Source organism: Neoarius graeffei, chromosome 9 (genome assembly GCF_027579695.1).
Source record: "Neoarius graeffei isolate fNeoGra1 chromosome 9, fNeoGra1.pri, whole genome shotgun sequence".
Lineage (NCBI taxonomy): Eukaryota > Metazoa > Chordata > Actinopteri > Siluriformes > Ariidae > Neoarius > Neoarius graeffei.
In genome coordinates, this window is record NC_083577.1 from 40,499,207 (window position 1) to 40,523,525 (window position 24,319).

At 42.1% G+C, this 24,319-nt stretch overlaps 1 protein-coding gene across 2 annotated transcripts; it reads left to right on the forward strand.

The window, feature by feature from the left end:
- Positions 1–3,687: 3,687 nt before the first annotated feature.
- Positions 3,688–23,519, forward strand: ercc1 (excision repair cross-complementation group 1). 2 transcript variants are annotated; one of them, XM_060929481.1, is made up of 9 exons: positions 3,688–3,850; positions 13,344–13,778; positions 15,186–15,289; positions 15,560–15,659; positions 16,289–16,365; positions 19,948–20,047; positions 20,132–20,203; positions 22,910–22,978; positions 23,123–23,519. In XM_060929481.1, exons 1-9 carry the CDS (start codon positions 3,788–3,790, stop codon positions 23,186–23,188), a joined length of 1,086 nt encoding a protein of 361 aa, XP_060785464.1. In that variant the 5' UTR covers positions 3,688–3,787; the 3' UTR covers positions 23,189–23,519. The 2 variants fall into 2 exon arrangements, with proteins under 2 accessions (XP_060785464.1, XP_060785465.1); XM_060929482.1 differs by lacking the exon at positions 13,344–13,778.
- Positions 23,520–24,319: the final 800 nt, after the last annotated feature.

The window sequence follows — 24,319 nt, forward strand, 5'->3', positions numbered from 1 at the left end:
GCGAGGATGACGTATGATTCTACGCGGAAGGCGGCGTCTTTAATGGTCCGGAATAAATTGAATGCTACACGTTGATGGATTAATTTGTTCTTCTACGCCCTTTTTGAGGAATGTATTGTAGGACTTAAACCAACATCTGAAGAGGTGAGATCGCTCCTTTTTTTCCCTGTTTTTGCTGGCGGGATTGACTCTGCCCTAAGGGCTATTCTCTCTCTCTCTCTCTCTCTCTCACTTTGCACCATTACACAATAAATATTCACAGTGAAAATATTTTGTAAGCGCGTTTCATGAACCAAGTTATAGGATTTGTTGACAACTCGCATCGAGTTCGTTACACTTCTACCCGGCGTGAAGCACATGTGGTTGTGACGTCATCGTAAACAAATCCGTTCTACTCATCCAGACGACTTCGCAATGGCGCTGTTGCCAGATCTTTCCACTCTGGAACCCGTTCTCAAAAGATTGCGTTTTGGGGCACCCAAAACGCCGGTGCCGTGTGGACGCCAGGCCGAAACGATAAACAATTTTATCGGATTCACCTAAATCCGTTGCCATGTGGACAGGGCCTAAGAATGACTGTTTCTTGCTTGGAATTTATCATTTTTGCACAACGTTGAATGGTCAAATTCATTAAATCATAGGATAACCCTGTCAATAAAAGACCCCACACTGACTAATTTATATATAGTAAGCTGTTATATTTTATACAACTTACAGAGTTGGTGTCTTGTATTCTTCTACACTGCAAATATTATATCTTAACAGGTTAGAATATCTTGAATATAGTTGAAACAATTGAGCATTTCCTATTAGAAGAATACAAGATACCAACTCTGAAATTATTAAAACTAGTCCTAGATTCTAACCAACTTATTCCAAGATGTCTTGTCAAGTAAATTTGTCTGTCCATGCAGCAAGATAATTTCACTAGTATTAAAGAATTTTCTCCTCAAATTCAGTTTTCAGTTTTTTTGCAGTGTATAATTATCATTACAGTTGTAGCTACAGTTGTAAGTTATTGGTATTGTGGGACTGGACAGAAGAACAAAAATTGCAAAAATAAAAAATTGCAAAACACAAGACAAAAACTTGTCTTTGTGTTTTGCAATTTTCCAAAGGTCCAAAATCAATCACTGTTTTTTTTTTTTTCTCAGATTATCAGAGATACTAATCCACATCCATAGAAAATGGCATTGGCTCCCTATCTGCGCGTGGCCTGAGCAGTGTCCCCATGGGCTCGGGATTACTTTGGCAAACCTTTGGCAAGCACAACAATATGGAGTTACATCCACAAATGCCAGTTTAAATTTTATTATGCAAAAAGGAAGCCTTATGTTAACTGTGTTTCAGAAGCGCTGTCGACTTCTCTGGGCTCAGAGGCATCTGGGATGAACCAGCACACAGTGGAAATGTGTATTGTGGTCAGACGAATCAGTATTCCAGGTCTTTTTTGTAAGAAATGGACACCATGTGCTTTGGACCAAAGACAAAAAGGACCATCCAGACTGTTACCAGCAACAATTCCAAAAGCCAGAGTCTGTCATGGTATGGGGTTTTATCAGTGCCCTTGGCAAAGGTAACTTACACTTCTGATGGCAGCATTAATGCAGAAAAGAGCATTGAGATTTAGGAGCAGCATATACTGCCTTCATGGCGACATCTTTTCCAGAGATATTTCAACAAGACAATGTAAAACCATATTCTGCACACATTACAAAGGCATGGCTGCAGAGGAAGAGGGTGCCTGTCCTGTCTGTCCCCAATAGAAAATGTGTGGTGAATTTTGAAATGAAAAATATGACACTGACAACCCTGTACTGTTATGCATTATCATTTTTGATAATTTATCATTTTTGCACAACAGTTAATGGTCAAATTCATTAAATCATAGGATAACCTTGTCAATTAAAAAAAAAGACTAAGGAATATACAGTAAGCTTTTATATGTGTAGGTGTAAGTGTAATGTTCAAAGGATTATTATAAAATACAAGCCAAGTGGTAGTAGTTAGGAGACAGCAGCACCTACAAGCAAACATCAAAATATTCAGGTAAAACTTTAGAGCACTTTAACCTGTGTAGCAGCCATTATATGATGCAGTTGGCCATCAGTGTTATATGACAACATCCTCACCGCTCCACCTCACCCCCAAAACACACACACACACACACACACACACACACACACACACACACACACACACAATCATGCCCTCTGTGTCTTTGTTTTTTAAATGGCATTGATGACAAACTCAGGGTCATTTTAGTGTGCCATCAACTGTGAACATTACATTACATTAATGGCATTTAGCAGACACTCTTTTCCAGAGTGACATACAACATACCCAGAGCAGCCTGGGGAGCAGTTGGGGGTTAGGGGCCTTGCTCAAGGGCACTTCAGCAATTCATGTTGGTCCAGGGAACCAAACTAGCAACCTTTTGGTCCCAAAACTGCTTCCCTAACAATTAGGTCATGGCTTCCCACAGACTATTTCAGCATAACTAGTCTTTGTGTTTTACAATTTTCCAAAGGTCCAAAATCAATCACTGGTTTTTCTCCGATTATCAGATATACTAATCCACATCCATAGAAAATGGCATTGGCTCCCTATCTGTGTGTGGCCTGAGCAGTGTCCCCATCGCCTGCCTAGCAAGCTGCAAAGACAATGAAGTAGGCTAGTCTTACTGACTGTGGTGGCCAGAGGGGCCCTTAGCTACACCTACACATAATATCAGTAACATCACCAAACGCGGGCGGCACGGTGGTGTAGTGGTTAGCGCTGTCGCCTCACAGCAAGAAGGTCCGGGTTCGAGCCCCGTGGCCGGCGAGGGCCTTTCTGTGCGGAGTTTGCATGTTCTCCCCGTGTCCGCGTGGGTTTCCTCCGGGTGCTCCGGTTTCCCCCACAGTCCAAAGACATGCAGGTTAGGTTAACTGGTGACTCTAAATTGACCGTAGGTGTGAATGTGAGTGTGAATGGTTGTCTGTGTCTATGTGTCAGCCCTGTGATGACCTGGCGACTTGTCCAGGGTGTACCCCGCCTTTCGCCCGTAGTCAGCTGGGATAGGCTCCAGCTTGCCTGCGACCCTGTAGAACAGGATAAAGCGGCTAGAGATAATGAGATGAGATTCCGGATCTTTTCAGTGAGTCAGATCATTTGGCCAATAAGAGTCGACTCTTTCATTTTCCACACCGCTCCTTGCCATTTTTCTTTTAAACTGGGTTTGTGATATTTTCACCAGTGATTATTCTTCTTATCCTTTAGAAACACCACTCAAACACATCTCACCTTCCACGAGTCGATTCTCAATCGGCGTTCAGTAAAAGAGTCGACTCGTTAGTGAACGACACATCGATAAATTGCACATTTTGTTTTATTTTGCTTTCTAATAATGTTTTAATTATTTTTATTACATTTGGACTATTACAGGACAAGACAGATACAAATGAACAATATTAAACAAGTCTTTAATGATGTTTATTAATCTTATCTGTACTTTGTCCCGCCTTCTTACTCCACGAGCAACTGCTCGGGCACTCATGATTGGCCGATACAAATTGTGACATACTATTATATGATTGGTTGATGCTGCAAGTGACGTCCAGTGACTCCTCCTACTGTTTCCAGTGTACAGAGGGACTAAAAAGAGAAGTCCTCTGGCGCCCTCTGTTGGACGAATACTAATGATGCAGTTTGTGGCCAGCGGTGTTTCTGCAGTCGGCACAGCGGCCTGGGCTGGATTGGATTACAGCCGGTATTGTTTGTAGTCCGAGGTGTTGGAGTGGTGGGAATGGAAAACAAGAAATTTAAAATTAATTTGGACGATTCTGCGTTCAACAGAGAAAGAAGTCCGGTAAGTAGGGAGTAATGTGGCTTAATTACAGATTTGTAACTGCTATAACTACAGCAGCACAAGCTAGCTAGCTATACTTGTTTGCAAGCTAGCTAGCTAACTATACTTATTTGCAAGCTAGCCAGCTATACTTGCTTGCAAGCTAGCTAGCTATACTTGTTTGCATGCTAGCTAGCTATACTTGTTTGCATGCTAGCTAGCTAGCTATACTTGTTTGCAAGCTAGCTAGCTAGCTATACTTGTTTGCAAGCTAGCTAGCTAGCTATACTTGTTTGCTAGCTAGCTAGCTATACTTGCTTGCAAGCTAGCTAGCTATACTTGCTTGCAAGCTAGCTAGCTATACTTGCTTGCAAGCTAGCTAGCTATACTTGCTTGCAAGCTAGCTAGCTATACTTGCTTGCAAGCTAGCTAGCTATACTTGCTTGCAAGCTAGCTAGCTATACTTGCTTGCAAGCTAGCCAGCTATACTTGCTTGCAAGCTAGCCAGCTATACTTGTTTGCTAGCTAGCTAGCTATACTTGCTTGCAAGCTAGCTAGCTAGCTATACTTGCTTGCAAGCTAGCTAGCTATACTTGCTTGCAAGCTAGCTAGCTAGCAATACTTGCTTGCAAGCTAGCTAGCTAGCAATACTTGCTTGCAAGCTAGCTAGCAATACTTGCTTGCAAGCTAGCTAGCTAGCTAGCTATACTTGTTTGCTAGCTAGCTATACTTGTTTGCAAGCTAGCGAGCTAGCGATACTTGCTTGCGAGCTAGCGATACTTGCTTGCGAGCTAGCGATACTTGCTTGCGAGCTAGCGATACTTGCTTGCGAGCTAGCTATACTTGCTTGCGAGCTAGCTAGCGATACTTGCTTGCGAGCTAGCTAGCGATACTTGCTTGCGAGCTAGCTAGCTATACTTGCTTGCGAGCTAGCTAGCTATACTTGCTTGCGAGCTAGCTAGCTATACTTGCTTGCGAGCTAGCTAGCTATACTTGCTTGCGAGCTAGCTAGCTAGGTATACTTGCTTGCGAGCTAGCTAGCTAGGTATACTTGCTTGCGAGCTAGCTAGCTAGCTATGCTTGCTTGCGAGCTAGCTAGCTAGCTATGCTTGCTTGCGAGCTAGCTAGCTAGCTATGCTTGCTTGCGAGCTAGCTAGCTAGCTATGCTTGCTTGTGAGCTAGCTAGCTAGCTTTACTTGTTTGCAAGCTAGCGAGCTAGCTAGCTATACTTGTTTGCAAGCTAGCGAGCTTGCTAGACTTGTTTGCTAGCTAGCTAGCTATACTTGTTTGCAAGCTAGCTATACTTGTTTGCTAGCTAGCTAGCTAGCTATACTTGCTTGCTAATTAGCTAACTATGGACCCTAGATATATGTGGTAGTATTTATTACACAGAATTATAAAGTCTCAGCCACAGCAGAGCACCGTTTGCTGCAAACTTGTTGCACTGCAGCTCAGACTGTAAAATGTTTTTTTCTGTTGCATTGGTGGTTTCTTTTGCACATGCAGGCACACAGTGTAGGCCTACTCTTCTGTGGCAATAATTATTTACTTTTGGCTGTAATTTGCTGTGTAAGTATATTATTGCACTGTAAATGAGACTGAAAAATGGTGCTCACAAAATAGAGCTTGAGGTTACCTGCTACTTACTGTCTGCCTGAAGGGTTCCTACACAGTATGGAAAAGGATGGAGTTTGATTTTAGTACTTTCCAGGTCTGTATAAGCTTGGAAAAAGGAGACTAGCGTATGGAAAAATATTTCTGTTTCCAGGCTATTGCCCCTACTTTTTTTTTGTTCCTAAAATATAAAATTAAGCCAAAATATTCAAATTGGTGTGAGTTTGATGTTGAATTTCAGCAAGGTGGGGCATCTGCCATCAGTGAGCTCTGACATCAGCACATTGGGCTACGTCGTACCAGTGCAGGACTGGGGGAAAAGTCCGTCCATTATCTCTAGCCACTTTATCCTGTTCTACAGGGTCGCAGGCAAGCTGGAGCCTATCCCAGCTGACTACGGGCGAAAGGCGGGGTACACCCTGGACAAGTCGCCAGGTCATCACAGGGCTGACACATATGGCCCTTTTCCACTACCCTTTTTCAGCTCACTTCAGCTCGCTTCAGCTCACTTCAGCCCGACACGGCTCGCGTTTCGACTACCAAAAACCAGCACGACTCAGCTCGTTTCAGCCCTGCTTAGCCCCTAAAACTCGCACCGTTTTGGAGTGGGGCTGAAGCGAGCCAAACCGTGCCGAGTGAGGCTGGGGGCGTGAGCAGACACTCCCCTGTGCACTGATTGGTGAGGAGGAGTGTCCTCACACGCCCACACACGCCCCGCGAGCGCGCTGGGATCTGTAAACGCCGCAAACCCGGAAGAAGAAGAATTACGAATTACGAGAATTTCTGAAGCCTTATGCGCCTCGCCTCATCTATACGCTCTTGCCAGTATCTGTTGGCGTTGTCGGTGACAACAAGCCACAGCACCAAGACCAGCAACACTAACGACTCCATGTCCTCCATGTTTATTGTTTACTATCCGGGTCGTGAGACTACCGCTGAAAAGCTCACTGAATCAGTGACATACAGAGCATCGTGGACGAGTTCGCGGAGCGCAAGGCTCGCCGTATGCCCTTCAAATAATGCGCGCAGTAGGCTATTGATGTTTTATTATGAGCCATGTACAGTATGTCGCCTAATGTTTTTTTGTTTCTGAGTTACATGTTCGTTTGAAGGACTTAATGTACAAAATAACATAGTTGCACCCCGTAGTGTTGAAATTGGTAAACACAGTGCATTCAGTGAGGTTTGCACCGCCCTCCTTTTATTTCTGACTCTTCCTGTCACCGTTGCAACCTCTGAGCGCTCATTCGTATGCCCTTCAAATAATGTGTGCAGTATAGGCTATTGCTGTTTTATTATGAGCCATGTACAGTATCCTAATGTTTTTTGTTTCTGAGTTACATGTTCGTTTGAAGGACTTGATGTACTAAATAACATAGTTGCACCCGGCAGTGTTGAAATTGGTAAACACCGCAGTTGCGGACATTTTGTAGCCTAAAATGATGTTATGATAAGCTTTAATAAAGGGCCCGGTCATTTGCCCCGCCCCCGGCCCGGCTCTGACTTGTTCTGCCACTGTCACTGATGTCACTGTTTGCGCTGCTTAACGACATCACGTGACGTCCACCCACTTTCGCTAACTCCACCCAATGTGTCCACCCACTTCCAGCCAGCACGGTTCAGCGCGGTTGTAGTCGAAATGCAACTCCAACAGCCCCGCTCAGCTCGACTCGGCACGGCACGGCTCAGCCGCGTTTGTAGTGGAAAAGCGGCATTAGACACAGACAACCATTCACACTCACATTCACACCTACGGTCAATTTAGAGCCACCAGTTAACCTAACCTGCATGTCTTTGGACTGTGGGGGAAACCGGAGCACCCGGAGGAAACCCACGCGGACACGGGGAGAACATGCAAACTCCGCACAGAAAGGCCCTCGCCGGCCACGGGGCTCGAACCCGGACCTTCTTGCTGTGAGGTGACAGTGTTAACCACTACACCACCGTGCCGCCCTATCTCAATCAATCAGAGCGAGCGCACTTTGCAACACCACAAGTGTGAGAATTTGTAATTGCAAGTTTTCTGAGAGCTGGCAAGTTTTGCTGCTGTTGTGGGGCTGCCCCTGGTGTGAATGATGGCAAATAGTGGTGTGTGTGTTAGTTTTAGAACAGTTTTGTGTGTGTGTGTGCGCGCATGCGAACATAGTTGCCCCTTACTTATTTGTGTTACACTTCTTAGCCTGATAACTGTCTTACTACCATGTTTTATCTTATTTGAACATGTGTGTGTATGGATGTCTCGGTCACTCACCCAGTTTGTACAGAGTTTCCCAAAAGCGTCGTAACGCAGAGATCTTCGTTATATGGTAGCGTCAGCAGCACAATGAACACACTCTCCTTGTTAAGTTGCTCTTAGTGTTAAGAGGCTTTTTGGGAAACCCACCACTGTGCAGCGCCTGGTTTCTTCTCTGTTTCTGTTGCTTACATACTTGCCAACTCTGCCGATTTTGACAGGTGAATACCGCTTCCCGCTTTTAGTTCTAAGAAATACAGCATCACAAAATAATTCATGAACACTGTTGGATTTGCTCTTCTGTTTTCGGTACAGGGGACCCAAATATACAGCGTCAAATAGTCATGTTATAAGTGAAGCCGAGAGCCAATGAAACAGCGCGATAATGTTGAGTCTAAATTGTATTGTTTTTATCACACCATTCCATTGGCTCTTGTTATGGTTCTAGTCAATCAGCAATGAGGTCACATACTACAACAAGTCACACTAGTGTTTGTAAAAAAAAAAAACATACTCTGGTGATCCTGAGTAATGAATTCTCCAAAGGAAAAAAGATTTGCTATGACAAAGTTCAAGGCGACTTGGTCGTCAGATCATCCGTGCATCGAGGCAAAATGAGTCTCAGCATTTTGTGAAGTATGTTAGTCTGATTTCACAATCAATTTTCTTCAAATATGGTGCTCAGAATGCACCGTTTAACACTTTTGTGTGTGTGTGTGCGCGTGTGTGTGTGACATGACTGTCACACAATCTGATCTACCACTTTTTATTTTCTCGGGGTTGGCGAGTGTGTGGGGGGGATGATAAAAAAAAGGCAAAGAAAGAGAGTGTGAGAGAGTTCTAAACTTTTTGTGGCCAATGATTTTACATTTTATTCTCAGTTCTATGTTAAGTTTTCAAAGTGCATTCTTTTAATGTCTGAATTTTTAGTTGGTTTATAGTTCTGTGTTAAGCAGCATTTGCACTAAACAATTTTACTGCATCTAAGGGTGTATTCAGACCAGGATAGTTCGATAGTTCACTTGCTTTGGACCGAACCAAATGTTTTTTTTATTTTTTCATTTTGGTGCGGTTCGCTTTCACACTGTACATTTTAGTAAGCGGACCAAAATCTGTCAACAAAGCCACGCGCCCTGAGGTCGTTCAGCTATTGGTCAGAGACGACACGCGCACAAAGCGTTAAGTTCAAAAGTAGTCATGGAGGCTTTCCGTGCTGTTATTCTTTTTAATGTCATCAAAGCTATATGTTTTTTCCAGTTTTTACTGTTTTCACAATTGTGCGATTACTATGCTGTTGTACAAGTAATTTATCAACGACGACGACAAAGGGCAAGGCGGCTACGGAGGATAGCGCTGATGAGCGCACACCATGTGACAGTTCTGGCTCTTCACGCAATAGATGAATTTCTTTTTTGCGTCGCTAGTACCGCCACTTTTTGAAAGAATGTCCCTGATTTTAATGTAGGTCTGATGGAGTTTCTTCACTTTTAGCCGACATTGTTCTGGGGAGCGCGTGAACCCCTTCATTTTCTCACTGAATACAGCAAACACGTTGGCATTTTTGTGTGTTCTCTCCAAAAGCTCAGATATGTGGACATCTGCCCATATATCCACAAGGGTACGCGTTTCTTCCTCGGCCCACGTTTGCCCCCTACTCATTTTTTGTACTCTCTAGTCTAGCCTACCACTGGTCTGAATGACTGAACGACTGTTGTAAGGTTCCCTTGACAACCGAAACAGTGTTTGCACTTTGCGGTGGAGTGTCAAGACTCTGTTTCCCATAATGCTCGACAAACGACAGACGCTCCCGAGGTACAAAAAAGCAAAACTGTCGGATTAGGTCCGGTCTGCTTTCACACCTCCAAAAGATCCGCACCAGGGTTCCTTTGGTCCGGACCGAGTCCGACCTTGCAGCTCGGTCTCGGTCCGCTTGTTTGGTCCGGACCAGAGTTCGGTGGTTTGTATTCAGACCAACCCAAAAGGTCCGGACCAAGGGAAATTTGGTTCGTTTGGTCCGGACCGAACAACGTAGGTGTGAATACGCCCTAATATTTAATGAAGCAAAAATCACTGGACTTCTGTTTCCTTTTCTTTTGATCAGGGGTGGGTTTCCCAAAAGCCTCTTAACGCCAAGAGCATCTTCACTAGGAGAGTGAATGTTCATTGTGATGCTAGCTCTACCATTTAATGATGATCGTTGTGCTACGATGCTTTTGGGAAACACACCCCAGTTTAATTTTTTAAATTTACGTGGCAGAAACAGAATAAACACTGCATTGTTTTAGCATTGCAGCTTGAATAAAATGCTGTGCATTGAACTTGTCATCTGGACTTGGCTTTAATTGATTTGTATGAGCTACAGTACCGTGCCACAGGGAGCCACTAGAAATTTTGGGCCCTATGAAAGAATATCATATCAGCAATCGCTTGCTTCTGGCAATTATTTGGCAACATGCTAGCTTGCATACTCACAACGTAACATACATATTAACAGTTGGGTTTTAAAATCATTTATTTAAATAATAAACATCTAGTTATTTGTTCTCTGGTGTCAGATATGGTCTGAAAAATGTACTGTGATGTCTGGAAATTTGAGTATGGCAAAAGTATATAAATTTGAAATGGGAACTGTGTAGGAACCCTGTACTTGTGTGGCTTCTCTTGGGCACAAAATGCACCCTCCTGTCTGAAAATGCATAAGTACTTACAGTGCCTTGCAAAAGTATTCCCCCCCCCCCCCCCCCGGCATTTTTCAGGTTTTGTTGCCTCACAACCTGGAATTAAAATGGATTGAGGGTTTGCATCATTTCATTTACAGAACATGCCTACACCTTTGAAGATGTGATTTTTTTTTTTTTTTTTTGTGAAGCAAACAACAAATAGGACAAAATAACAGAAAACTTCAACGTGCATAACTATTCACCCCCCCAATGTCAGTACTTTGTAGAGCCAACTTTTGCGGCAATTTACAGGTGCAAGTCGCTTTGGATAAGTCTCTGAGCTTGCCACATGTAGCCACTGGGATTTTTGCCCATTCCTCAAGGCAAAACTGCTCCAGCTCCTTCAAGTTGGGTGAGTTCCACTGGTGAACAGCAATCTTCAAGTCTGACCACAGATTCTCAATTGGATTGAGGTCTGGGCTTTGACTAGGTCATTCCAACACATTTAAATGTTTCTCTTTAAACCACTCCAGTGTAGCTTTAGCAGTATGTTTAGGGTCATTGTCCTGCTGGAACGTGAACCTTCGTCCCAGTCTCAAACCTCTGGCTGACTCAAACAGGTTTTCCTCCAGAAGTGCCCTGTATTTAGTGCCATCCATCTTTCCTACAGTCCTGACCAGTTTTCCTGTCCCTGCAGATGAAAAATATCCCCACAGCATGATGCTGCCACCACCATGCTTCATTGTAAGGATGGTGTTCTCAGGGTGATGGGTTTGCACCACACATGGCATTTCCCATGATAGCCAAAAATTTAAATTTTAGTCTCATTTGATCAGATAATCTTCTTCCACGTGTTTTGGAGTTTGCCCAACAGCATGTGGCAGACTCCCCAATGTGTTTCCTTAAGCAATTACTTTTTTTCTGGCCACTCTTCCATAAAGCCCCGCTCTGTGGAGTGTACGGCTTATTGTAGCCCTATGGACAGCTACTCCAGTCTCTGCTGTGGAACTGTGCAGCTCCCTCAGGGTTACCTTTGGTCTTTGTGCTGCCTCTCTGATTAATGCCCTCCTTGCCCGGTCCGTGAGTTGTGGTGGGCGGCCCTCTCTTGGCAGGTTTGTTGTGGTACCATGTTCTTTCCATTTGATGATGGATTTGATGGTGCTCTAGGAGATCATCAAAGATTTGGATTTATTTTTTATAATCCAACCCTGACTTGTACTTCTCAACAACTTTGTCCCTGACTTGTTTGGAGAGCTCCTTAGTCTTCATGGTGTTGTTTGGTTAGTGGTGCCTCTTGCTTAGTGGTGTTGCAGCCTCTGGGGCCTTTCAGAAAAGGTGTATATACTGACAGATCATGTGACACTTAGATTGCACACAGGTGGACTTTATTTCACTAATTATGTGACTTCTGAAGGTAATTGGTTGTACCAGAACTTTTTAGGGGCTTCATAGCAAAGGGGGTGAATACATATCAGGGCTTTCCACAAGCGCCGGCTGCCGGCCATACAGCCGACTACACAATTAAGTCCAGCCGGCTACTTTAATGACTATTATTTTTGTAGCCCACAGGCTCTAAATGTTAATTTTCTATTTTAATAAAATTAAATGTTTATCTAACGGACTGACAATAATGTCAAACTGAACCGCACTCATTTAAGTTGTGATTCGCGCTGTTTGTACCGATAATAACCACAAATTCCAAGCCGACTTCGTTGATTAAGGGAGAGTAACTCATCCGCGGCCCCGACATGCGGTGTGTGCGCGCGCACTCGGCGGAGGCAGTAGTGTGTCGGGGCCGTCGGAGGCGACATTGGAGGGAACAGAAGCAGAGATAACGCTTATTTTGTCTCCGGTAAACCAGTCTTCTCTCGTTCAATTACGTGCTGGCATCAAAAGACACCGTTGGTTGTAAATGAAACCAAACTGAGTGGTTGGAGTGTATTTTCATACACAAATGGAGAAATGTTCGCTGAGTGTGTAATTGTGTAGCCACCACTGCAGACCGCTGTCGTTGTTAATTCATAGCATGCTCAGTTGCGTGAATGTGTCATGCACCGAAAATAAGAGATTTACAAGCCAGGAACGCCTCATGATGCAATATGTGAGCTTGTATAGCCTATTACTGATTATTTTCGGTGCGCAAATCACAGTTTTCATTGGTGCATTAGCGTCTGGCATACACTAATGAATAAAAAAGATGCAATATGTTGTAGTAGTAATAATAATAATAATAATAATAGAGCAAATGTCTGAGAAATTAATATAGCTTGTCTATTATGCAGGCATACTTAGGCTAATAATAATAATATGAACGGTTTTTGAATAATGCTCTCCTGCAATAAATAAATGGTCTGTGGAAAATACATTTAATCCTGGGAACTGCGTGCACAGGAGTTTATTTTGTGTTTACTCCCCCCCCCCGGCTGGCTACTTATTTGTCATGGCTGGCTAGTATGAGCCTTAGTGGAAAGCCCTGCATATGCAGATGCCAATTTTCATTTTTTTTATTTAAAAATTTTTTACAAATATTTTTTCTCATTTCACTTCACCAACTTAGACTATTTTGTGCAGATCCATTACATAAAATTCAGATTAAAAAAAAAATTACAGGTTGTAATGCAACAAAATAGGTAAAAAGCCAAAGGGGGGGGGGGGGGTGAATACTTTTGCAAGGCACATTATCTAATGCTTGCCTGATTGCATCTTTTGCAGGAAATCCACAAGAACCTGTTAATCATGTAACCATACACAACATGTTTGTGTATGAAAAGTGGTGGCTTATTGGTTAACATGTTTGTCTACTTAGTATTTGTGAATTGTTGTGAGTTCAAATTCTGGCTCTGTTAAGCTTTTCTATGGTTCTGTCCCTAAGCAAAGTCCTTAACCCCTCAACTGCCCAGATGTCTAAACTGTATATTTGTGTGTGTGTTTGGGGGGGGGGATAAAAGTGTCCACATAATGGAAATGCAATGCAGTTTATGGTAACATATCTGATGTGCCCACACAGGTGGCTTCTCTTTTCAAGCCCTCTTCCAAAAAACCCAGTGCAGAGACCTCGACTACCCACAGTGCACCTCAAGCTGGTGGCCAGCCGCTGTCTTATGCCGAGTTCGTCGTTCAGAGCAAAAGCAGAGCTAAAGAGAGACCTGGAGATCTTCCTCAGGATGTGCATAGAGCTGCAGAACAGAGATCTGACACTGCTCTTGAATGTGGATCAGTCACAAAACCTTCCACAGATGCTGGGAAAGCTCAGACTAGCACAAAAGAGAGAATGAGTCCAGAGCCAACTATAGCAGGATCGGAGACCTCTGCAGTTCCAGGAAGGTTGGAGGAGGATGTGGGACAAGGGCAGAAAATGGATGAAGGTCACAGCACAGAGAAAGGCATCATTATGCCACCAGCGATAGGGTCAGGGAGCAGCATTATTGTAAGCCCAAGACAGGTACAGGATTGTTTCATCTGTCAGGATCATGCAGTGTAAATGTTTCTGGATTAGGTAGTGCTTCTTATATTTAAGAGGGTTAAACAATGGCGGCACGGTGGTGTAGTGGTTAGTGCTGTCGCCTCACAGCAAGAAGGTCCGGGTTCGAGCCCCGTGGCCGGCGAGGGCCTTTCTGTGTGGAGTTTGCATGTTCTCCCCGTGTCCGCGTGGGTTTCCTCCGGGTGCGCCGGTTTCCCCTACAGTTCAAAGACATGCAGATTAGGTTAACTAGGTGAGGGCCATATGTATATTATCATGTGATATTTCATGCCACCCTCGATAAATAAAGTTCATTATTATTATTATTATTATTATTATTATTATTATTAATGACTTGGCCATAAGTGGGGATTAGATACTAGGCATGTTTAATGTACAGTAAGACATCACTATCGCATATGAGTGTCATTTTGTCGAGCAGAGGTTTTGTGTTTTTTTTTAAAGTGGGCTATGACTCATCCCAAACTACTTACCATCTGAAAACATTATTTTTTTTCGGTTATTTTTTGGAGTTATGGATTTACAAGGTTGTAGTTGCCAGTTGCGATTTTAAATGATTTTTATTGAGCAGTAAACATTTGATCCACAATAAGTCCAAAGTTGATGCAACCTACTTTTTATACCATTAACACATTTTCATATCCAGTACCAATCAAAAGTTTGGATGCACCTTCTAATTCAGTGGGGGTTTTTGTTTGTTTTTGTTTTTTTTAAATTCCCTGCTAGTCGAAACCCCCGAAGGGGGATTATGTCGTGGCGATGTCCGTCTGTCCCAGGAAGGGTGCTCACCTTCTGAAATCAACTCCTCTCACGATTTTTGGAGGAATTTCACGAAACTTGATAGGATTCTTTATTATGTGTCAGTAATACGCATATTGCAATTTTGTTCATTTCAGTCACATTTTACCAGAGTTATGGCCCTTGATTACCAAACTTGTACTCTGACAATTTCATGAGGGTATATTCAGCACTTATAGCACAGATAGAGTTGCCAGTGTGGGATGTTGTGCTCTCGGAGTACTCTTGTCTTTATTTTTATTAATTAAAAGACACTTCATGTCTTAAAGTAATGATGGATGTCGTTTCTCTGTACTTAGTTGATCTCAAGCACATTAAGAAGGCAAGAAATTCCACAAATTAACTTTTAACAAGGCAAACCTGTTAATTTTTTGTTTACCACATCATTCCATATATGTTCCATATGTTATTTCATAGTTTTGATGTCTTCAGTATTGTTCTACAATGTAGAAAATGGTCAAAATGCAGAAGAACCTGTGAATGAGCATGTGTGTCCAAACATTTGGCACAATATTTATAACTGTTGTTTTACTTCATTCATTCTGTTTGTGTGTTAACGTCTATGTACAGAGAGGAAACCCTATTTTAAAGTTTGTCCGGAGCGTCCCGTGGGAGTTTGGAGAGGTACTGCCTGACTACGTCTTGGGTCGAACAACATGTGCACTCTTTCTCAGGTAGGTGTCTGTCTGTTCAGAAATGTTCCAGTGCCAGCTAAGTGTTAAACCACAAAGCATCCTTCATGCTTTTGCAAAGAAGTTTGTCAGAATTGAGGTGTAGGGTTATGAATAACAAAAAGGACGTATGTGTTTCAGCCCAAACTTACAAGCACAAACGTATTTTGTAACGCTTTATGCTATACTAACTATAGTATATTGCTAGAACTTAAATTAATTTGACTCCAATCTAATTTGGAGAAACTGCAGCAATAATCTGTATCTTTTCAGTGTGCGCTACTATACCCTGAACCCAAACTACATCCACGAGCGGCTGAAGCAGCTGGGCCAAACTTTCACACTCCGAGTACTGCTCGTGCAAGTTGATGTGGTGAGACTTGATGCCATACAAGCATATTCACATCCTGTCCCAATATCCGTGTCAATGACAATACACTGCAGTTTCACATTTCAGCAAAGTGTGTGCAGAATTAAGGGTTTTCCTAAGAACTGAAATATGCTTGTCTTTTCTGTGTATCTAAAACAACATAGCAAACAGTTATAATGTTTTAAAGTCTGGTTACAAATAAAAATGAAAAGGAAGAAAATCACATTCAGTCATTTCATTCTAATTCCACTATAATACGCTGCGTCTGGCTGTGCATTTATAACCTAATCACCGTATAGGGACACAAAGTTATGGCTGAATCTTGTACAGAGGCTCTTCTGTTCTCATGCTGATGTGATGGCACAGAAGCACTGAAGATGTTTGGACAGCCAGAATCTGATTACATATTGAATTGATCAGGAGTTATTTATTTATTTATTTGTCCATCTACAGATATTTTATACGCACATGTGCTGGTGTTGTCTGTGTGTCTTTTTGTCTTTTCCAGCCTTCTCTGCCCAGCATGCCCTTGTGATTTTGCTTATTCTATTCATTGCTAAACCTCTAACTTTTTCGTCTGTACCTCAGTGTTGTGGTGCTGAGAGCTTTACGTATTAACGCTGTTTCAATAGACAGATCCTCATCATGCACTGAAGGAGCTCGCTCGAATCTGCATCATGGCTGACTGCACACTTATCCTGGCCTGGAGGTGAGCTCAGAAAATCAGTTATTAGCACTTCATGTGCCATATTGCTGTATAACATACCACAACCACAGAAGCATACCATTTTGGTCAGAGGTTTACATATGGCCCTTTTCCACTACCCTTTTTCAGCTCAGTTCAGCTCGCTTCAGCTCACTTCAGCCCGACACGGCTCGCGTTTCGACTACCAAAAACCAGCACGACTCAGCTCGTTTCAGCCCTGCTTAGCCCCTAAAACTCGCACCGTTTTGGAGTGGGGCTGAAGCGAGCCAAAGCGAGCCGACTGAGGCTGGAGGCGTGAGCAGACACTCCCCTGTGCACTGATTGGTGAGGAGGCGTGTCCTCACATGCCCACACACGCCCCGCGAGCACGCTGGGATCTGTAAACACCGCAAACCCGGAAGAAGAATAATTACGAATTATGAGAATTTCTGAAGCCTTATGCGCCTCGCCTCATCTATACGCTCTTGCCAGTATCTGTTGGCGTTGTCGGTGACAACAAGCCACAGCACCAAGACCAGCAACACTAACGACTCCATGTCCTCCATGTTTATTGTTTACTATCCGGGTCGTGAGACTACCGCTTAAAAGCTCACTGAATCAGTGACATACAGAGCATCGTGGACGAGTTCGCGGAGCGCAAGGCTCGTCGTATGCCCTTCAAATAATGCGCGCAGTAGGCTATTGATGTTTTATTATGAGCCATGTACAGTATGTCGCCTAATGTTTTTTTGTTTCTGAGTTACATGTTCGTTTGAAGGACTTAATGTACAAAATAACATAGTTGCACCCCGTAGTGTTGAAATTGGTAAACACAGTGCATTCAGTGAGGTTTGCACCGCCCTCCTTTTATTTCTGACTCTTCCTGTCACCACTCTGAGCGCTCATTCGTATGCCCTTCAAATAATGTGCGCAGTATAGGCTATTGATGTTTTATTATGAGCCATGTACCGTATCCTAATGTTTTTTGTTTCTGAGTTACATGTTCGTTTGAAGGACTTGATGTACTAAATAACATAGTTGCACCCGGTAGTGTTGAAATTGGTAAACACCACAGTTGCGGACATTTTGTAGCCTAAAATGATGTTATGATAAGCTTTAATAAAGGGCCCGGTCATTTGCCCCGCCCCCGGCCCGGCTCTGACTTGTTCCGCCACTGTCACTGATGTCACTGTTTGCGCTGCTTAACGACATCACATGACGTCCACCCACTTTCGCTAACTCCACCCAATGTGTCCACCCACTTCCAGCCAGCACGGTTCAGCGCGGTTGTAGTCGAAATGCAACTCCAACAGCCCCGCTCAGCTCGACTCAGCTCGACTCGGCACGGCACGGCTCAGCCGCGTTTGTAGTGGAAAAGCGGCAATACAGTGACATAAATGTCATCTTGATATGAATGTCATGGCAGTATTTGGGTTTTCAGTAATTTCTCTGAACTGTTCTTTGTCTGTGGCAGAATGATTGCACAGCATACATTTTTAATTTTAAAAAAACACTAGAATTTGGTGCACAAGTGTTAATTTTCTTTGGGTTTTCTGAAATCAACACATGGTCAAAAATAAACATACAGAACACCTAATATTTGGGTAAAATGTCTCTTTGCAAGATTCACCTTGACCAAACATTTTTGTTTACCATGAACAAGCTTCTGGCAGAATTCTGGTTGGACATTTCACGCCTCTTCATGGTAGAATTAGTAGAGTTCAATTAAAGTTTTGTTTTTTTTCCCTTGGCATGGACTCGACTTATAAGCATGGTCCATATATTTTCATTAGGATTGAAGTTCGGACTTGTTTTAAGCTTAATGTTAGCCTGCTTTATCCTCCACAACCAGCTGTGATGCGTGTTTGGGTTCATTGTCCTGTTGTAACTCCCAAGTCATGTTCAAGTTTCTGATGGTTTATGCTGAAGAATTCTGAGGTAGTCCTCCTCCTTCATTATTCCATCCACTTTGTGCAATGAACCAGTTCCACTGGCAGCAAAACAACCCCAGAGCATGATGATCCTACCACCACCACCAGCTGATACAGTGTCTCTCTGTACATGGTGGTCATTGTGGCCAAACGACTCAGTCTTTGTCTCATCTGACCATACAGCTTTCCTCCAGAAAGCTTTTTTTCTTTGTCTGTGTGGTCAGCTTCAAACTGTAGTTAAGCTTGAAGGTATCAATTCTGGAGCAGGGGGTTATTTCTTGGATAGCAGCCTCTTAGTCCATGGTGATCTGAACTGTAGATAGTGATCCATCAGCTTCCAGTTCATGGTAGGGCTGTGCCATGGTGGATCCCAGGTTGTTCCTGACCATCCAAACTAATTTCCTTTCAGCTGAGGGTGACAGTTTGGGTTTTCTTAAAGTAAAATGGCTTGGCAAACTGACTACACCTCACAATAACTTGCATACAATTGTTTGAACAGATCTTGGAATTTGCAGTTGTTTAGAAATGGTTCCAAGAGACATTCTGGAGTTGTGTATATCTGCGATCCTCTTTCTCAGATCTGCACTGAGCTCCTTGGACTTTCCCATTTTACTGTGTGTTGATCAATCCAATGAGTGCTGTAAACAAACCCTTTTTATGTTGGCACAGAGAAGCTACCAGCTGTAGTCAATCATGATCACTAACAGGAAGTTAAGAGGCCTCGGTCCTGGCAAGATGAGAGACATTTGGGAAGTTTCAGCACCTCTGAATTAGTATAGGTAATCGTATGGAGTCGAGTAAAATTAAGGATTAATTTCACGAGTGATTTCAAAACTTTGAAATCACAAGTGAAATTGATCCATAATTTTATGAGGAACCATAGGATTACTTGTTTATAATATATAGGGCCAAATTCATACTTCGGAAGCCATTCAAGTTCACAACATTTGTCATTAATGTTTTCTGAACCAATCAGGGCGCAAGACTATCTTGCACGTTTGAATCGGTTTCTAAAGCGTCTTTCATCATGACACAAAAAAACTGCGATAGCACCTTGTCTAACTCACAGCATTCATATGCCACTAGAGAGTCGTTTATTTGTCTTTCTGCGGCCCATTTCTTAAACACGGAAAGCCAAAAATGTTTACTTTTTTTGGTATTTTCACTTTCGCTTGCAGCTTTCAACTGGTTTATCATTTCTTCGTCAAATATAGCACAACGCGGCATTGCTGAGTCAGCAGAGTCAGCCATTTTGTTGACAAAATTTGCTAATTTTTGTAACCGTAACCAAGCAACGAACTAGCCAATAGCGTTTCAGAAATACGGCCCCGTGTTAAGGAAAAAAGCCCGCCTTGATTGACTAATCAGAATTGAGTAATTTGGCCCTATGTATTATAAATAATCTAAGTGAGCATATGTAAGTTTTTGACCCCGTATGTATAATTTTGACCCTGTGTTGATTTCAGAAAACTCAAAGAAAATTAAAACTTGTGCACCAATGTCTAGTGTTTTTTTTTAATTAAAAGATGTATGTTGTACAATTATTCTGCCACAGAAAAAGAACATTTCAAAGAAATTACTGAAAGTCCAAATATTGCCATGACATTCATGTCACTGTATGTAAACTTCTGACCACAGAAACATAGCACTGTATGTGTTTGTGTTTTCTCTAAAGCCCTGAGGAAGCCGGTCGTTACTTGGAGACATATAAATCTTATGAGAAAAAGCCTGCAGATCTGCTTAAAGAGCAAGTAGAGAAAGATTACCTGTCTAAGGTCAGAGTGCAGCAACACCACCGCTCACTCACTGTGATCTCTGAACACACTGCTCTTGGGTAACTCGTGGTTTTGGTTTGGCAGGTTACTGATTGTCTGACCACAGTGAAGTCCATCAACAAAACTGACGCCATCACACTGCTGTCCGCATTCTCTGTAAGAACTCCCTTTTAATTTTTAAGCCTTTTATTAGGACATGCAGGGGCTTCAAAGTTTGGGAGAATAGCAGGGTACAAATAATTTACAGCAGGGTGCAAAATGGTAAAATGTCTGCCAGCGGCAGACATAATGCACGCAAAGCATGGATGGATGGATGGATGGAAGTACGAATTTTTCATGGGGCGGGATGGTTTGGAACAGGCCATCTAAAATTGGGATAACATTTACCCGGGACGGGTATTTGAGGCGGGTCGTCTAACTTAAGCTTGATTAGCGTTGTTACGAATGCCAGTGTTTCCCACAGAAATTTTGGAGACTATGGGGGAGGCGCGGGGGTTGTTTAAAATTGAGTGATATGTTAAATATTAAGCTATTACTGAAAAACTATTGATTAAAAAAATAGACTGTGAGAAATGGTCCTATAAACAACTTTACCAATATAAAAGATCACCAGGACTACAAAAATGCAGAAAAATAGGCTTTACTTATCCAAATGCACCTGTTGGTTCAAAAGTTAAAGTGCAGAGAACCTCACAGCACAACATGAAGTTACCTTAAAATATAATATAAATGCCTCAGCTTTCATGTAAGAAAAAAAACTATTAATACTAGTACTGTGTGCAGGCAGTCTCTCCTGAAGACTAAATTAAACAATAATTATAAACTAAAATAAATGGCTCAGGCTTCATAGAAGAAAAAAAAAAATTTGAACAGAATCTCACAGTAGGATGCTGAAGCTGCCTAAACAATGGAAAATAAAATACCATTTTGGCAAAAACGTTGGCATCCATTAATTTCTTGTATTAAGTAAAAAAAATATGTTGCCAGATACTGCTGACGTTTTACAGCACAAAATATGTTCAAAACCCGCCAAAATGCACTTAAAACCACCCTAATTGGGCGGGAAACCGCGCAATCTGGCAACACAGGCGGCAGTAATGGCTGCACTCGTGTCGAGGATGTAAACACAGTTGACGCAGCAACGGACATAGGGGAGAGCGGGGTAAGATGAGCCACTTTTTACATTTTTCATCATAACTACATGTTAAAGCCATTTTTGCTTCCAGTCTACACACCATACCAAATTTCAAAGTGTACTGTTACTATCTGAGCAAAAAATAATTGATAAGCTCTTATGGTTAGAGTGATATTACCTCTTGAAAAAAAAATGTCAAGTGGCTGAACTTACCCCATGCACGGGGTAAGATGATCCACTGTGTGGGGTAAATTGAGCCAACACAAAACATGTTAGGTTAACAAAGTAAACAACTTTTATTATTAGAAATGCAATCAGTGAATCAAGTCAAGTCAATCAAGTGGGGGATAGGGCCGTTGCATAGAGAAGGGGAGATGAAGAGAGAGGTGATAGAACGAGATGGGATAGGGAGGGATAGATAGATGGATAGAGAGAGAGAGATATGCATAGATAGATAGAAAGAGGGATGGTTAGAGAGGGAATGAGAGATATACTATATTATAGAAATTACTAAAACAGTAGAACAGTGCCAAAAAATCTTATTTCTTTCAGTAGGTTAAAACATTGCTAAAACATGCAGCAATCATTCCATCAATCATTTCATCATTATTCAATGTTCCAAGCGTTCAAATTGCAAGGGAACACCATTTGCCTCTCCCTCCGTGCTGTCCCCCCAACAGTAAAGGGGTGGGGCAATTTTTTCACAATATCCTGTCTTGACAGGACAGCCTTATCTTTCTCTTTGAAGACAAAGGTCGGCTTTCTTGCAGAGCCATGGCATGACCGGCTTCTTTTGACAAATCTTGCCTCTATTTCGAAGACATCCAATTTGATTATCTGGCCAATGAAGAAATGCACTTTCTTCTTCCCCGTGAATTTTGCCACAACATAATCCCCCACATCTAACAACTGGTCTTCCTCATCTGATGTCATATATATATGTTGTTGTCATATATGACCAGTAAATGTGAAAACTTAAGTGTCATCCATATTGGGTAAGCTCAGCCACCAATGGGGTAAGTTGAGCCAGTGGCTCAACTTGCCCCACATCTAATGGCTCGTCTTACCCCGTGGCCACCATTTTGTAGAAAAATGCTAATAAAGGGGATTAGGCTAATCAAAATTATTTTTATTAGCATTCATATCATAGCTTAGAAAGCCACTAACTTAACCCTAATGTGTCTAAATATTATTCTACTTTTGTCTTCTCTAAATCATCTTCACTGTGGACAAACATGGAATTGACTTAGAAAGCACAAAAACACATTTTTATAAATATCTCCCTCACCTAGTTTGACATGTGGTGCTCCTCTCCACAAGTGTAAGTAAATGGTCCCGCCCCCCTTTGAATGTGGTCACATGGTCACATTTGTTTACTGTTTCTTAGAAACAGGGGGTGGCTCATCTTACCCTCTGGCTCATCTTACCCCGCTCTCCCCTACATGACATAGTGGATGTAATTTACGTTCACAACTTTTTTTGCTGTCAGAAATATTTAATATTAAATTTTGTGACTCGACTGACAATAGCCGGCGGCATAACAAGCCATAGCCGGCGATTTGCCGCCGGTGACCGGCTACTTTTGAGACCGCTGACATGCTGTGAGAAAGACTACAGTACTTTCTGTTGAGTAATATTTTAATGTAACATGCATATTTGTGTGGTTCTGTTCATAAATACTGGATGAACCTTGTGTGTTCTTTCCTGTTGAATTCTGCTCTCTGTAGTCTTTGGGGGGCATCATTAATGCATCAAAGGAGGAGCTGGTTCTGTGTCCAGGACTCGGCCCACAAAAGGTTAGTTCTAGTATCTGTGAGTGCAGGATTTCTTTATAATAATAATAATAATAATAATAGTGTACAATTTGTAGTTATGCAAATGATTTTTCATTTAATGAACTTTAATACACTCTGGGCTCAATTGTCGTCTGCTTTATTTAGGCGAGAAGACTGTATGATCTGCTTCATCAACCTTTTCTGAAGTCTAAAAAGAAAGAAAGCAGATGAGACTTGGACTCTGGTCAGAAAAGAATGAACCATTTTTTTTTTAAAAAAGGAGCGTCCCATCTTTAAGTGCGCATCACAAGCCAATTAAAAACCCAATATGGTACTGATGCTCACAACTGTGACTGCAAGAGAGCAAAGGATGGAGGGATATGAGAGATCTGTAGAAATCTCTCTCACATCAGACCTTCTCTCTGGATCGAAAAAAAAAGCACTCTCAGGATAGTTTGAGTGCTCTTATGAACCTAATGATGTTTTACTTTCAACATTATGTATCTGCAAAAATATTTTGATATAATTCTGTGCATTGTTACAATAAAGATGTATATTTTTATAGCAAGAGTCGGTTTTTAAAAAGTATTAAAAAAAACGAGTTCATGTATGTGTATACACACACACCTGTGCATGTACATTTAAGTTATTCCGTGAAATCGAGTCGTACATGAGCTGATAGCCGACAAGACGCGTAGCACCGAGTTGGCTATAAGCCATGTATGACAAGATTGAGTGGAATAACTGCTTTATTATATCCACTTTCACTGGATTTTGAGAAACGGAGCTTTTTTTTTCTTGCACATTCGATAAATAAAAACTTAACACAAAACGTCCAACAAACTCATTTCTGCTTAGAATGTAAACAAACTGGTTAAATGACAGGAGCAATTTGTGAAAAATGCTATAATAATAATTCTTGAAAAATAGAGAGAGATTCTTACCATCAAATACTTTCTTTCCATATTTTGTTCCTTTTTTGTATTTTCTGAGGTTTGGTTTTCAAGTAGTTTTTATTTTGTCAATTATTCATGTGAATAATTGAAAATAAGGAACTCACACAACTAAGATATCCATCTTCAAAAGTCAGTTTCTATGCAGAATGGACAATTTCATGGATGCCGCCATTGAAAATATTCAGGGATGGGAATTTTCCGCGGAATTCCGCGGATTTTATCAACCCAGGGGTCATTTTTGTGAATCGTCTAAATCCGAGGAGAAAATATTTAGGGGGGGTTAGGTATGTGTTGACCCGGTCAACCATCGGGAACAAGGCTCTGTTTACATCGGCAGTTCAGAACGTACACTGTATTTGATTGGCCGTTGAGAGAGAAATATCGCGATTTGACCAATGGTAAACGA